Source organism: Gadus chalcogrammus, chromosome 6 (genome assembly GCF_026213295.1).
Source record: "Gadus chalcogrammus isolate NIFS_2021 chromosome 6, NIFS_Gcha_1.0, whole genome shotgun sequence".
NCBI classification, from domain to species: Eukaryota; Metazoa; Chordata; class Actinopteri; order Gadiformes; family Gadidae; genus Gadus; species Gadus chalcogrammus.
Genome location: NC_079417.1, coordinates 25308536 through 25324722, shown reverse-complemented (window position 1 = coordinate 25324722; position 16187 = coordinate 25308536). Strand labels below are relative to the sequence as shown.

The following is a 16187-nucleotide window of genomic DNA, read 5'->3' as shown; positions in this document are numbered from 1 at the left end:
GGTGACACACATCTACCAGCGTTTACATCTGCTGTTCGTCTCCAGTTTCGAAGTCTTGGTTTACTTATTGCTGCTGTTTGGTATAAATAATTCGTATTTTAGCAGACGCATTTATCTAAAGCGACTTCCGGTGAACATAATTACACCAGACACCAACACGACGTTGGTTCACGCCCTGTTATTAAAAAACAAACGCACTACAACAACAGTGGACATGTCGTTAGGAGGTGCACAGTGAGAGGGTGAGGACATCTTGCCTTAAAGAGGAATACAGATAACGTCCACAGAGTGTGGACGTTGAGTTTCGAACCCAGGACATTTTGGCTGACCACGACTATACCTTGTAGGCTATGTCGTTTTATATCGACATGAACCAAAGCTTGCTGCAATAAGATTGTTAGTATTATGGCAGACGCATTTACCTCAAGCGACTTACAGGCTGACCAATACAATTAAGCATACTCACTTCCTGCTACAATAACCTTGATGTCCTTCCATGGTCCTCAGGGTTTGAAGCTGACCTTGTACCAGTACAAGACATGTCCATTCTGCAGCAAAGTGCGAGCCTTCCTGGACTTCCAGGGGCTGCCCTACGAGGTAGTGGAGGTCAACCCCGTCATGAGGAAGGAGATCAAGTGGTCCACCTACCGGAAGGTCCCCATCCTCATGGTGGATGGAGATGTGGTACGACCGTCCACAATCCCGGGGCCCCTTAAGCACCCTAATTGGGCCCTTAAGCACCCTACTTGGACTCTTAAGCACCCCATTGAGCCCCTTATGCACCCTATCGGGCCCCTTAAGCACCCTATTTGCCCCTTAAGGACCCTACTGGGCCCCTTAAGCCTCCTATTTGGCCCCTTAAGCACCCTATTTGCCCCTTAAGGACCCTACTGGGCCCCTTAAGCCCCCTATTTGCCCCTTAAGCACCCTATTGGACCCCGTAAGCACCCTATTTGGCCCCTTAGGCACACATGGATGTATTCCTGGGTACCCAAGGCCCACTGCCTGGGCTGCTCTGGCTGTTAATTTTCTCTTGTTTCTTGTTTCCTAGCAACTGAATGACTCATCCGTTATCATCAGCTCCCTGAAGACCTACTCAGTGACCAAGTGAGTGTGTGTGTGTGTGGGTTTCTTAAAATGATTGTTTTCTATGTGTGTATTGTGTGATATAATGTGTATTGTGTACTATAATGTTTTGTGTGTCAGGAAGAAGTCGCTCGCTGAGGTGTTGGGGTACTACCCGGAGATGCGATCGAAGAATGACAGCGGGAAGGAGGTGACGGAGTACAGCAACAAGTACTGGCTGATGCTGAGTCAGGAGGAGACCCAGGACCTCTACCCCCAGAAGGAGGCGCAAAAGTACGCCTCCCCCCGACCCCCATAGCATTGACCACCTCCTCCGGAGAATGATTTCCACCTCCTTCAGCTTCATGCTACGTTGTGCTGCTAAATGCTCTGTGTTTCTGAATGTTATGTTGCTGAACGCTCTGTGTTGCTGAACCCTCTGTGTTGCTGAACGCTCTGTGTTGCTGAACGCTCTGTGTTGCTGAACGCTCTGTGTTGTTGAACCCTCTGTGTTGTTGAAAGTTGTGAAGCTGAACCCTCTGTGTTGCTGAACGCTCTGTGTTGCTGAACGCTCTGTGTTGCTGAACGCCGCCCGTCTGTCTCCCTGCAGGGAGGAGATGAAGTGGCGCCAGTGGGCGGACGATTGGCTCGTTCACCTCATCTCACCCAACGTGTACCGGACCCCCAGTGAGGCCCTGGCCTCCTTTGACTACATCGTGCGAGAGGGGAAATTTGGGAGCTTCGAGGGATTCTTCGCCAAGTATGTTGGTGCCACCGCCATGTTCCTGATCGCCAAGAGACTGAAGAACAAGTGAGTCTGACCAGGTGGTGAGGTGCTGGGATGAGTCAGTGTTCATTCACGACAAGAGATGAGCATCGTCCTATGCAATTCCTTTTGGAAATGTTTTATTTTGCTCTGGAAGCTCCTTGGAACTAGCCTCACAAAAACAGCCTTTAAATCTGCAAAGCCCACCTCCGGTTTGGCCTCAAGATAAGAGTCTGGAACCAGTCGGCAGATTGGGGCCTAAAAACATTCAATCTGGCAACACGATCTCCTCAGAAGGACGGCACCTTCCACTGCACAGTGTCCCCATCACTGCACTGGGATATCGGGATTGATGAGGGAAGGGGCCAGAGGGAAGAGTGCCACCTATTGGCCACCACCCGGCCGACACCACTTACAGCACCTGGTATTCCCAGGCGGTCTCCCATCCAAGTACTAAGCAGGCCCGACCCTGTTTAGCTTCCGAGATCAGACGAGATCAGGCGTTTTCAGGGTGGTATGACCTAGCATTGTGTTCTTTCCAACAACAAATAATATTGATCCACCCATCAGTGACTTTCCTTTTGAGGAGACATGGTACATAAAAGGGGTGTAGAATTTTTATCCAGAATAATCTTTATTTCTTATTTTTACTTTTATGCTTTATTATAGAGTGAGATAGACAGGAAGGTATGGGAGAGAGAGAGGGGAGGCGATGCAGCAAACGACCACGGGCAGGATTCGAACCCCGGTCGCTGCGATTACAACTGTGCCTTAATGGTACGCGCTCTACCCGGTGAGCCACTGGCAACCCCCCCAGAAACATCTCTTGATGCCCAGAGTGTCTTCCCTGCAGGTACCACCTCCAGGACGACGTGAGGCAGGACCTCTATACGGCCGTCAACGACTGGGTGGCCGCCATCGGCAAGAAGAAGAACTTCATGGGCGGGGAGCAGCCCAACCTGGCAGACCTGGTGAGACAGCAAGGGGAGGGCCTTTCACCGAAGATGGGTCACGATCCACCTTGGGGTTGGGCTATGGTCTGCGACACCCAGAGTGCCTGTACATTGTCATTCTGTCTGTGAGATTGGGTCACCGTGAAATTGTTCTTTTCAGGTCCCGAGGTGAAAAGTTCTTAAGTACTGTTGTGTAAGTCTGTTGTGTCTCCATGGCAACTATGTGCCGGCTCATCCATCCACTCCCGTGTCCCAAAATGTATTTAACTCAGCGGGTCGAGTCGAGCTGTTCCCAGGACTGACTGGTCTCTCACTCCCACCAGGCAGTCTTTGGGATCCTGAGGGTAATGGAGGGGCTGCAGGCCTTTGAGGACATGATGGAGAACACCAAGGTGAAGCGCTGGTACCAGCGCATGGAGACGGCCAGGCTCAACCCCCAGGACCTCCAGCTCTGAACCAGGGGCTCCACACCCTTAACCCAGACCCTTTCTCCTCCTATGTCCCAGACCCTAAGAATAGCTAAGGCAATTGGCACAGTTCTACACTCGTTGCCCCAGCAGGGCACAGTAAGCTCGTCGTCCTCACTATGAGGGTGTTTGTTTTAGGTGTCAGAGCAGACCAAACTAGTAACATGGATCCTCTGCTTGTTCAGAGGAAAACATGGTCAGACTTTGCGGTTACATTGATAATTCTTCCTCAAATTGGAAATGCAATACATTAGTGTGTTTGTTGGACTCTGGTAGTAAGTATTCCAATTCCAGTTTGGCTGTAAACTATATGCTTGTCTGCAAACAATTCTAAATATTGTTAATTACTGTAAAGATATTGAATAAAGACATGATGCTGCATGAGGATAACTTCATTTGTGCAATATTTAGCCATCAAGAGATGATTTAATAACTCTAACTTCAGCTGCTTCCTTCAGGAGGAACAGCGTCCGTCCCTGTCTCCTTTCATACCCGCCGCTCACTGCACACAGACGCACAGCCTATTCCGAATTCCCGTTCATATTTTAACATTCATGCAGTACTTCGTGTGACCACAGATGGTATAGGTTTTCACTTAAAGGGGTGATATCATGCTTTTTTCCATTTACCGTTATATGAAGAATGTATACATGTTTTACGTCTGCTGAGCTAGAATAATTTAATTCTGAGCCAGGGGGAGGATTCGCACCCACCGAGAACGCCCCTCAATAAATGTGTGAAACAGCTTGCTCAACACTGCTCAAACTTTGCAGTGTTGAAGTGCATAAGTCCCGCCTCCCGGCTACCCGCAATCTTAACTTTTTTAGGGGGGGGGGGGGGGGGGGGATTTGCTGACACACGCGCAAAGTGTTCGTCCAATTGCAAGAGTGGGTGTGCTGACTGTTCCCAGCAGACTGGGCTGCTCGGGAGGGGGGCCTTTAAGCGACAAGATTCAAAACAACGTTTTTGAAAGATGCTGAAATTGGATTTGCAGAATTGAGCAGTGAGAATAATAAGGGGTGTTTTTAACATACAGGCTTGTAACCCTATTCTAGTTGCTCCAAATGCAATTATTAACCCTAAAAAAAGCATGATATAAGATCTTTGAATAAGTTCCTCAAGAGGATTTGAATTGATTTTTTCTGACCTGGTACCTACAGATCATTGATTTATTTAATAATCAAATTGAGCAGGTGAGACCATTAGACGTTAAAATCTCAGTACATTCAGGGTTGCATTAGATAATACGAATCATCTCTAAACAGCTTTATATAAAACCATGATCCAAGACACTATAGGCTGTACAATAAATTGAGGCTGATGCCTAGGCTTTGACCCACCATTTTCTTGTTCTACCATCAGTGTTTTTGTGAGCAAGAGTGGAGAGTATTTAATTACTGAACAATTAAATTTGATAACGTGCTGCAACTCTTCAGCAGATCTAACTCATGTTTTAACCATAGCCTGGTCCATAAAACAAACATGACAAACCACCAGTACACAGTCTGACAGGTTGTCTCAAAAAACACATGACTCTGCCCCAAGCGCAAAGATTCGACACACACCAAAATAAAAAAATAGTTAAACTATAAAAAGGGAAGGGGATCTCAGCCCAGCCAGAGAGAGTCTGCTTCGATGAGCTCCAAGTAGAGCTGGTTCAAGTCTATCAAAAATTAGGAGCATCCAGGTTAGATCCGGACTTCCATGTTGGCTCAATACCTCCAGAACTCTGAGGTGAGGTATCCTTTAGGAGGGCTGATCTGACGGCTTCGCAAGGACCCCTGGAGAACAAACGAGAACATCATGCATATTAGATATCAAAACATAACCAAACATTAAAAGACACAAATTCAACCAAACAACTCAGATGCTACATCCAACATAACAGAGAAAGTCCAGCATTCTATCCAAATGTCTGACCCACTGCTAGAGGTCTAAATCCGTTGAGCCAAAACCACTGAACCTAGATCAGTACTCACCTCAAGGAACTGCTTAAGTCTCATGACGGAACCCATCTGACCAGCGCTGGTGATCACCTGGATCCTGAGGAACACACCCAACCAGAACGTTAGAGAACCGCAGAGAGGCTGAGGTTCCTCCTCAGTGGAAGTCCATTTTATTTGACTGGGTGGTGGCAGTGTGGGCAGGTGCCAAGTCCTGCAGGATAATGAATTCAGCATCTCCATAAAGCGTCAGCAGAAGGAAGCATGAAATGCTCCAAAACATCTTGGTGACGGCTGCGTTGACTTTGGACTTGATAAAACACAATCAACGCCCATGTCATCACCAGAAGATGACATGGCACCCCAAATCATCACTGACTTCACACTGGACTTCAAGCAGCTTGGAATCTGTACCTCTCCATTCTTCCTTCAGAAACTTGGACCTTGATTTCCAAAGGAAATGAGCGACAGACCAGTTCTCTTAGCCTAGGTAAGACACTTCTGACGTTGTCGCTGGTTCGATACAATGAATTCGGTGACAGTTGTACTAGCCCATGTCCTGGATCCGTCTGTGTGCAGATGCTCTTGATGCATTGCCTTCTGCCTCAGTCCACTCCTTGTGAAGCTCCCACACATTTTTCCTTCCACTCAACTCTCAAGTTTCTTTAGCGATGACCTTTTGAGGCTTAGCCTGCTCGTGGAGGGTATCAATGATGTTCCTCTGCACAACTGTCAGCAGTCCAGACTGAGAGACCATTAAAATGCTCAGGAAACCTTTGAAGGTATTTTGCGGTAGTAAGCTGATTAGTGTGTGACACCTTGAGTGGAACTACAATATGGAACTTTTTCAAAATATTCACATTTTCTGAAATACTGAATTCTGGGATTTCATGAGCTGCAAACCATAATTATCAAGAATAATACAAATAAAGGCTTCAAATATTTAGCTTTGGGTTAATGAATATGTAATATATTAATTTCACTTTTTAAATTGAATTATTGAAATTAATTACGGTAACTTTTCCACAATATTATAATTTATTGAGATGCACGCATGCGGGGAAGGTTGACTTGTTATGTGTATATATACACACGTGTGTGTGTGTGTGTGTGTGTGTGTGTGTGTGTGTGTGTGTGTGTGTGTGTGTGTGTGTGTGTGTGTGTGTGTGTGTGTGCCTGTACCTGGGGAAGTACTCCTCATGGATGAACATGAGGAGTTTCCAGAACTGACCCTGGTACTGCTTCATCAGGGCGTGACCACAAACCTGTGAACACAGCAAAACACCTTGATGCAAAAAAACATCAGGTCCATTCCAACAACACACCTGTACATCAGAGATGGAAATTAACTTTTTTGCCCACTAGCCACTGTGGCAGGTAATCTACCAGCCACTATTTATACGCTATATATTTTTTTAATATATGCGTACATTTTAAACAATAGTAACAATAGATAAGAAAAGGCTATTGGTTAAGCAATACAAGTAGAGGCATGTACTTGAACTTTATACCCTGAACTTTTAAACCTTGCGAATGTGCAAAAACATAATTTTATATGTATGTGGCATAGGCCAATGCTGTGGTAAAGTGTGTAAAGTATGAACAAGTGTTTCTTTCTGTTCAATAGTCTAGATATAACTTTATCAATCCCCTGTAGGAGAAATTTGTTAATGTTTGTCCCTATAAAACAATAATGGTAAAAAAATAAATACAAAACACGACGGTAACTGAGTAAGTCAAACCGTCCAATCTGAAGGCTCTGCTTAACCACTGCCCCTACTCACTTCCACCAATGCAAAGCGAACAGAACCGATTAGGGGAGAGCGTAGCCTAACTAGTTTGTGAACGACCCAGAGAAACGCAACGCAAATTCAATGTGAACATGTATGAGGCTTTAATAAAATCCTGGACGATTTTGAAATTCCGCAAAACATTTTTTAAAAGTGTCTCAAAAAGAGGGCATGTCCGGGCAAAAGAGGACGTCTGGTTACCCTATGTACGGGAAACACATTTGATTCCTAACTGTAACACTTTTAAATAGCGGCCCAAGTTGTTGGGCGCTATACTGGTAATTTCTCTGCGTGAGAAATACGAAGTGTGGCGTGTGAGCGTGTGCATGGGTTGAATTCAAGCCCCCAGGAACAGTGCATACTTACGCAATCCACCAGTGCTCAGCGGCCAAGCCTGGTATTGCAGCTGTTTTAAAGCGGGCTGTGGACGGGTCCCTCGATTCATAGAGCCCAGAAGTAGATATCTCCGTTCACTCCAATACAAGTGGGGAACAAGAATGTGTCTCCGCAGAAAATGACTGGATATTAATCAAAGGTTCATAATTATCTTTATTCCATACTTAAAAAATGTAAGTTTTCTCTTTTCAAAATGCCACCTCAAGCGTTTTCTTAGCCGTTTTATGTTATTATTTTTTCCTGGAGGAGGGGTGGGTAGCTGAAAGGAGTCGTAGTGAAACAAATGTTGTTTCGCACCCAGGCCAGCCCCCTATATAAGTATCTGACCGTGCGCACAGCGTCATTCAGGGCAGCAACCTCTTCTCGCTCACCGCAGAAGGGTAATCCGGTGAGATACCTCACTCATGCTATCAGAGAACCGGGGTTACGTCGTAACCTTAAGTTCTCTTTCAAGCAATCGTGAGGTATCTCACATATGGGATATGTTTACTCTCGTATTGCCAGACAGGCCAACCTCAACGATACGTGACCATTCCAATCATGACAGAGCATCCTGCGCTCCCTATGAGTTCACATTCAAAACAGCATGAGCCAAGCGAGGCGCAGTAACGTCAAGTCTGTAAAACCTCATGAACGTAGTGGGTGAAGCCCAAGAAGCGGATTCACAGACCTCCTGCAACGAAACCCCTTTAAACAAGGCCCACGACGTGGCAACGCCCCTTGTTGAATGCGCATGCAAACCAACAGGCACCTCCCTTTTGCTGAATGAGCCAAAGTTATAGCCTCAACAACCCAGTGTGATAAACGCTGCTTTGTGATAGGCTTACCCTTGTGAGGGCCAGACCATGAGACGAACAGTTGATCCGCTTTCCTAAACGATAGAGTCCTTGGCTTGACACATAAGTTCTCAGAGCGCGCACAGAACACAACGTACGTAGCCTCTGTTGTTCCGCAGAGGTGAACGGCGGAGGGTAGAAAGCATTAAACTCCATGGAAAGGCACGAGTAGGACGTGTCCATGACCTTAGGAATATACGCCGGGTTCGGCCATAGCAAAATAACGTAGAGTCCCCAGAGCCAAACTGCATACATGACGAATGCACCGACAAAGCGTGTAGATCATCAACTCGTTTTGCTGAGACGCACACCCGTCCAAGCTTTCTATCCTTCGTGTTAGGAGGGGGAGAAGTTTGGAGACTGGCAAGTTGTATCAAAGACACCCCACTTAGCCTCATAAGGCGCCCTTGCGCTTTGGATGGTCATTATAACATTCTGTGGCAGGCCACATGACGTTAGATTCATCCTTTCCCAGAGAGCCAGACGTTCTGGGTAGGGATGAAAAATTTCCCCCCGAGCCTGGGATAACAGATCCTTGCGCAGCGGGAGTCGCAGCGGCTGTGAATAAAGCATTTGCGTTATCTCCGCCAACCAATGTTTCTGAGGCCAATTCGGCGCTACCAGAATAGCAATTAGACCCTCGTTCCTCACTCTGTCTAATGTGGGGGTTATCAGAGCCAACGGGGGAAATGTGCGTGGCCACGGGTGCACCAATGTGTCCACCCCGAGCGGAGCCTCTGGATCATTCAGAGAAAAGAACAGGGGACATTGTGTGTTCTCTCTGGAGACAAACAGGTCTACTGACGGGCACCCGTAGCGGTTCCGAATCAGTTCCATCACCTCCTGGTGAAGTCTCCACTCTCAATAACAAGGGTGCCCTCGTGAGAGTAAATCTGCGCCGTGGTTCATCACTCCAGGCACATGCGTTGCCCTGAGTGAGAGTAGATTGGCGCTGCTCCAGAGGATCAGTTTGTGTGCCAGCCTGTGTAGTTGAGGGGAGGGCAAACCTCCCTGCTTGTTGATGTAGGCCACTACCATTGTATTGTCTGTCCTTACCAGAACATCAGCGCCCGTTACATACGGCAGAAAATTTCTCAGCGCCAGGAACACTGCCATAACTTCGAGAACATTAATGTGAACAGAGTGCAGTTCCGATCTCCATTGGCCGTTCACCGATCGCCCTTCGTGGGTGGCACCCCACCCCCATAGAGACGGGTCGGTGGTAACCACCTTGCTCGCACATATCGTGCCAAGTTTCACGCCCTGTGTAAGGAAATACGGATGCTTCCACTGGCGAAGCGCCAGCGTCTACTGGAACAAATATGCGGCGGTGTGCATGAACTCGTGGGTCCAGACCGAGTCTCGACACCCAACGTTGAAAACCCCTCATATACAGCCTGCCAAGGGCAACGCCATTCTGTGACAATCTCTTAATGTGACATAATTCCCCCTGCGAAATAAAGTGAGACATGCATGCATCGACTTCACTCTGTCCGGAGTTAGTCAAGCCCTCATTGTGACTGAGTCCAGAGACAGCCCGATGAAAGTTATTGACTGAGAAGGGGTCAGTACACTCTTCTTCAAGTTGAACCTGAACCCCAGCGATGACAAGTGTGCCATTGTGTGTTCCGTATGAACAACTGCATCCTGTGCTGAACTCGCAGCCAGGAGGAAGTCGTCTATAAAGGTTGCCAGACTAATCCCTTTCGTACTGAGTGGACCTAACGCTTCTGTGCATTTCACAAAGACTCGCGGGCTTAGTGACAGGCCGAAAGGAAGAACCGAAAACTCGGAAATCACCCCTTGAAAGGCAAATCTGAGATACTTTCTGTGCCGGGGGTAGATTTGGATATGCTAATATACGTCGGCCAGGTCCAGGGTGGTGAACCAATCGCCTGGACGTACGAACCTCAGCAGTGCTGAATATGTCAACATCCGAAATCTGTATCGTCTGAGATGCGTATTCAACTCTCTTATGCCGCTTTTCCACTGCATGGTACCAGCTCGACACGACTCGACTCGACTCGACTCGCCTTTTTTGCGTTTCCAACGCGAAAACATGGTATCTGGTACCTGAAGTGGCTGCTTTTTCTAGTACCGCCTCGCTCTAGGTTCCAAGCGGCTGAGCCGATGCTAAAAGGTGACGTCGGCAGACGGCCGGCCACTGATTGGCCAGAGAGTGTGACGAAGTCACGAGAGCGACATGGCAACCATGCTGGTAACAGCCATAGCAGCGCCGCAGCCAACATATTCCACTTCTTCAACATGCCAGCTAATAATACGAACACGAATACCATCGCATCGATGTTCTCCATTGTTGTTATGTGGGTTCTGTCCATGTCTGGGTTACGTAGGTGTCGTTTGCGTCGCGTACAAAAATACGTCACGGCCCTTTCGCGCAGCCGACCCCGCCCACGTCCCGGAGGTACTATTTGCGGTGGAAAAGGACCCGCGCTGCTACCGTGTCGAGTCGTGTCGTGTCGAGTCGAGCTACATGTGCGGTGGAAAAGCGGCATTAGATCCAATATGATCTCATGCCCCCTCCTTTTTTCTTTATTAATGAAATATCTTGAGTAGAACCCGCTCATTGCTTGAGCTGGTGGAACCACTTGAATCGCACGTTTCTCCAGTAGAGACTTTATCTCTGCTGCAAGAAAGTTGAGCCGCTTCCCCCACTGCCAGCGAGCCTATTATTCTCGTGAAACTTGGAGGGGAATGCATAAACTGGATTCTGTACCCTTTCCCTATGGTCTTCAGAATCCAGCCAGTGCTGCATTCGCTGTACAAGTGAGCCCACTGCCGGCGCCAGTGCCACAGGTGGAGCAAAGCCGCCCCCTTGTGGCAGGGAGCGTTGCTTCCCCGTTTATAGCCTGCTCCGACAAAGAGCTTATATGGCTTATTTTTTGTCTTTTTTCAAAAGCAGTGCCCTCGGCCCTCGGGCTGGATGCACTAGGGGGTACAATTTTAATGCTGTAAACATGTTTGTGCTTTCGACAGTGGAGGGGTTCTGTAACTGTAAACCGTCCTGAGTCGCAACGGCAGACTCTTCGGACATACCCCTTTGCTGTGGGAGAGGAGCGTGCGTCTGGCAGACACGTTTTCCCTCTCCCGGCAGCGAGCTAGGTGGACTGCTTAGGCCCCTTGCCCGGGCGTGGGCGAAGTGGCGCTGGCTTGCCTCCATGTTGATCCACTGGTGCAGCTGGTTTGTTGGCCCACGCAGCCCCAGCCTCAGTCTTAGGTTGAGCTGGAGGTCTGGGGTGCGAACCGGACATCTCGGAATCTTGTAGTTCGGCGGAGGCCGCGCCACCGCCTGTGCAAAGGATGGCCGGGAAGTCGGAGCGGGAGGAGGCTGCGTCTCCCTGGGCATGCAGGTCTGCAGAGCCTCACCCTCCCGTTTCTTTTCCTCACAGCGGCGTTGCATGGTGGTCATAGCGGGGCCGAACAAGCCCTTTGGATCCACCGCTACGTCGAGGAGCTGGACTTTCTCGCGGTGAGAGAGGCTGGATAAATTGAGCCAACATGCTCTCTCCTGCGCCACCATGATGCCCATAGCCCTTCCAGAAGCCTGCACGGCGCACCGGTAAAGACAGAGGCATAGGTCGGTCACGACACACATCTCGTCCCAGAGTTTGCGGTCTATGTCTCCCGATCCTGACATCTCGTCCTGTAGCTTAGCCTGATACGCCATCAACATGGACGATGCATTGAGGGCTCGCACACGAAGAGCCACAGACTTGTATGCCTTGTCGGTCATAGAAGACTAGAAACCGTCCGTCTTCGATGGGAAGCTCGGTGCGGACGATGTGGATAGGGCTTTCTGACCCGGGTGGAGATGTTGAGCAACCATCGGCTCCACAAGTGGCAGCTTGAACAGTCCTCTTTCTTCCATGTCTACGCATTCCAGCGTGGCTCCCCCCTGGATCGGGCTCTTCGATGAGAACGGCTGCGACCAGGTGCGGGTAGCCTCTTCCACACACCCGGGGAATAAGGGGAGAAGTTGTCTCTCCGCGTTTTCACCCGGGGTAAACGCTTGCCTTCGTACCGGGAACCTGGTCATCAACCGGGTACCGGGCTCATCGCCCTTAGGTCCCCCTGCTCCATCCTTTCACCCCAGTTGGTGCTTGCGCCCGCTGTGGCTACTTGGGTATGGCCGCTAGGAATGGGGGCCTCCGACAGCAACGGCTCTTCTTCTGTCAGGCTAACATGGTGAGCTAGCCGACGCCGGAGACTTTTCATTGGGAGTCGTGCGCAGTGGTCGCAGGTACCCATAAGAGCTAGTGCTTCTCGGGCATGTCTCAGCCCGAGGCACTCATTGCAGATGAGGTGGGTATCTCTCTCAGATATATGGTTCCCTCCAACGCACACCCGTCCAAGCTTTCTATCTTTCGTGTTAGGAGGGGGAGAAGTTTGGAGACTGGCAAGTTGTATTATTTTATTGAAGCTTTGCAGCCGATTCGGTTTAGCTTCCCAGCTAAACGTGCAGCTTTCCAGCTACATGATTGAGTTAGCTTTGCAGCTAAATGTTCCCGGTGACTAATGTTTGGATACAAGCTAGTCACTGTAGAAGCGAGTAACCACTGTTGGAAACAGGCTGGTTAAAGATAGTTGTTTGGTGACAAGCCTCTCTGTCGACAACCGCTTAGTAGGCACTAGCGCCCGGCGAGCGAGTGGTAAACTCACTCTGTGGACAGTAGCATAGAACCTTGGCACTTAGCAGTATCGTCGCTCTTTACTTCTGAGCGAGACGAGGTAATTGAATGACGCTGTACGCACGGTCAGATAATTATATAAGGGGCTGGCCTGGGTGCGTCAGACGTGGCCAGCCAATCATGGCTGGCGTAGTGATAAAGTGCTTCTGAGGGATACGTGGAGAGGCGTACCCATATGTGAGATACCTCACAATTGCTTGAAAGAGAACGGGTGCATTACGGTATCATATTTATAATATTGTTAATAGCCTAATAAACATTTCAGTAGCGTTAGTATTTAATTTTTCATTTGCTTGTTTAGCTGTGTATGGCAGTTAACAATGTTGGTGTATTACAATTATTTATGTGGGTAAGCTACTCCAACCTCATTGCTGATCGATATGTTACCATTTATTTGTATATACATTATTGATTGCATTTTTAGTATATAGTTGGATGGAATCTGTTTCTTAAGCAATAACATTGAACTGTATTTTCGCCTTAGGCCTACATAGATTTACTATGTTGTTGGTGTTACATGTTAAATGGAGCAATCTTTCATACTTAGAAGTTAAATTATACTTCCATGCAGGGTTTGAGTTATGATTCCATTTTTGTGGGGGTCTCTTGAAGTTGTTAACCGAGGAGGGGGAGGGGGGGGAACCGTACCTTGCGCTGGTTTGTTGACGGGGGGGGTGCTAAAAAACAAGAATATTTCTGCATCCGGTACATCATGAACTAGGGCGTGGCTAGGCTCCCATGATGCGGAAGCATATCTCTCCTTGATGTTGCCCTGCGCCATTGAGCAGTTTACATAGGAATGAATGGGCGCCATTTTGGAATCCGGTGTCCATTCTATATTCTGTCCATGGGGAAAGCCCCAGGAATCTCCCACTTCCGGCTTCCATGAAAGAGAACCAAACTAATTCGCACAAAAGCGTTCATGCAAATCTAGCATTAAAGGTTATTTAAGGAAGTTCTCTCCAAACACGCTGAAAGTAGTTCGCTAGTAGTAGCGCTTTCATTTGCAGTGTCAGAGAATTCTGAGAAATCTGAATGCTGACTTAAATTCTCAGAATCCTGACACTGCAAATTATTGTGCGCCACAGAACTTCCACAACTATGCCCATGTTCCTGACTGCTATATACAAAACCATTTATAGCGCATCAGCTGGGTAGTGGTAGTCGCCCTAAATGCAGCTTTAATGCGGGCTCTGATTCTGAATGAATAAATAAAGGGAACTGAAATCTAAAGAAGACACGTGGTTTTGATGTACCGGTGAATTCCAGCTGAAAGTGGAACATTGCTGCCATCATGGGAAATTAATGTAGCCTAGGCCTATTGTAAGTAGCTTTCAATTCCTTGTTCTTTTGTTGAACATATCCAATTGGTATGTGTAGAACTTCCCAGTAAGTGTTACTGTTACTTTATTATTGGAAGTGATAGATGTTATAATTACGTATTTGAGGAAATAAGTACCAACATTTACCACCTTATTCCAAATGCAGGCATATTTTATGTTGTATTTTATATATGTTATAATTATACCAGGTTACAGGTTTGTTTATTGTCCTTCCTGATAGGGGTGCAACGGATCACAAAGCTCACGGTTCGGATCGGGTCACGGTTTTTGAGTCACAGGTCGGATCATTTTCGGATCAACAACAACAATAAAGATAACAAGACAAGTGCCTTTAAATAAAATCTTCAACTGTGTAAAAACAAAATAAAGTGAAAAATTAGGTAATAATCCTGCTTCATTTAAGCATGGTCAATATTTAAAAAATGTGCAATCTGATGCATTATTCCTTCTTCTTTTTATCATGGATAGGATAGTAAATAATCCCTAACCCTGGATTTACAATTCAGGATGTCTGCATTGCCTGGGGAGAGTTTAGAGTCTACACTCTCCCAAGGCAATGCAGACATCCTTATCTTCTTTTTTTTAGTTTGGTAGCGAAATACAGTTTCTGTGGTGTTTTATTTGGCATTTTGTAAATCCATTGATTTCGGTTGGGAGACTCATTGCTCATTGCAAGGGGGGTTGTAGTCTTTTCGCTCGGTTCTAGCCCTACTGTTGATACGGCGAACTGAGCGAAAAGACTACAACCAAACCTAAATAAGTCCGGTTCCGGTTTAAGTTTCAATGGGATTTACGGAACGCCAAATAAAACACAACATAAACTGTATTTCGCTACGATACTTGATGATGTTGTTAATACCGGAATTGTCCTCTAAACATGCGCTGATCACGTCAACGAACAACTTTTTTTTTTTTATCAGCCGATCCGCGGATCACTTGAGTCCCGAACTGTGATGGTTGATCCGTACGGATCACGGGAAACCCGTGAACCGTTGCACCACTACTTCCTGATCTCCATACTGTGTGTCTGTGTATGCGCGATTAGTCCCAGTGCGCAGGTGGCCACGCCTTTAGGTCGCATTTTATACAATTGATGGTCAGGACTAGTACGCCTTGCCGGTGAGTGATTATAAACTAGCATGCTAGTAACTGAAATCAAGAATTAATGTCACGGGAATGTTTGTATAATTTCATTGGTTAATTATGGGTTTTGTGTTTGTGTTTTCTTTGCAGGTTTACAACCTATCTATTTATCTGTCTAACTAACAGTTATTTCAACTTGAGAGGCTAGCGTAACTTGGTAGTCAGGCTACGGAGTGCGTGGGTGATTATTGTTTGTGTGAGTGCAATAAAAGTCCATAAAGTTACTCGAGTTGTATCCGCCGTACTTATCCTGAAACCCTTCCAGTGGGGCGTTTATTGAGCTATAGTAGGTAGCTTAGTGAAAACTGGACAGTTGTAAACCGTCGTCGGAGCCGTGCCGGAGATTGCACGGGCCCCGAGCGGAGGAGCCATCGTTGATGACCGGCGCCGGGAGCGGAGACCCGGAGTCAGTAACGCCACTATAACGGAGGAGCCGAAGCCAAGAGCTAACGGGTCCGTTAAAGGGCTGAAGAACTTCCACAACCGTGAGTAAGGCTGTGTGGATGATATTAAAGCCGCAGAAGGAATAAAGTGACTTTGTTAACAACGCCGCAACCAGCCATAGCAACCGGGGAAAGACGCCTGTCGTTCGCGGGAAGACGTCTGTGTCGTTCACGGACGAGTCGTTCGTTTTGAACGAATCTTTTGGACGAGTCGTTTAAATGAATCCTTTTGGCTAAAAGGTGATTTTAGTGATTCTGTTCACCTAGAGAAGACAAAATGGCGGATGACAAGCCAGACCTAGAGAGCTTAAAGCGGAGCCGTCACATGCGCAA

General features: G+C 47.5%; 2 protein-coding genes and 1 pseudogene across 2 annotated transcripts in view; 1 reads left to right on the top strand and 2 right to left on the bottom strand.

The window, feature by feature from the left end:
• The window catches only part of ptgesl (prostaglandin E synthase 2-like), a 4060-nt gene extending 403 nt beyond the window's left edge, over positions 1–3657 (top strand). The window contains exons 1-7 of the mRNA XM_056593177.1: position 1; positions 508–684; positions 1052–1107; positions 1207–1359; positions 1676–1876; positions 2685–2802; positions 3108–3657. The exon at position 1 is cut by the window's left edge and continues 403 nt beyond it. Coding sequence (XP_056449152.1) covers position 1; positions 508–684; positions 1052–1107; positions 1207–1359; positions 1676–1876; positions 2685–2802; positions 3108–3239 — 838 coding nt within the window. The 3' untranslated portion in view covers positions 3240–3657. The remainder of the gene's footprint in view (positions 2–507; positions 685–1051; positions 1108–1206; positions 1360–1675; positions 1877–2684; positions 2803–3107) is intronic.
• On the bottom strand, positions 2241–2359 carry LOC130384994 (5S ribosomal RNA; annotated as a pseudogene).
• A 454-nt stretch (positions 3658–4111) lies between the features above and the next one.
• gle1 (GLE1 RNA export mediator) overlaps positions 4112–16187 on the bottom strand; it is a 46779-nt gene continuing 34703 nt past the window's right edge. Inside the window, exons 13-15 of the mRNA XM_056591572.1 lie at positions 6377–6459; positions 5231–5294; positions 4112–5032 (exon numbers count right to left, since the gene is read on the bottom strand). Coding sequence (XP_056447547.1) covers positions 4964–5032; positions 5231–5294; positions 6377–6459 — 216 coding nt within the window. The 3' untranslated portion in view covers positions 4112–4963. The remainder of the gene's footprint in view (positions 5033–5230; positions 5295–6376; positions 6460–16187) is intronic.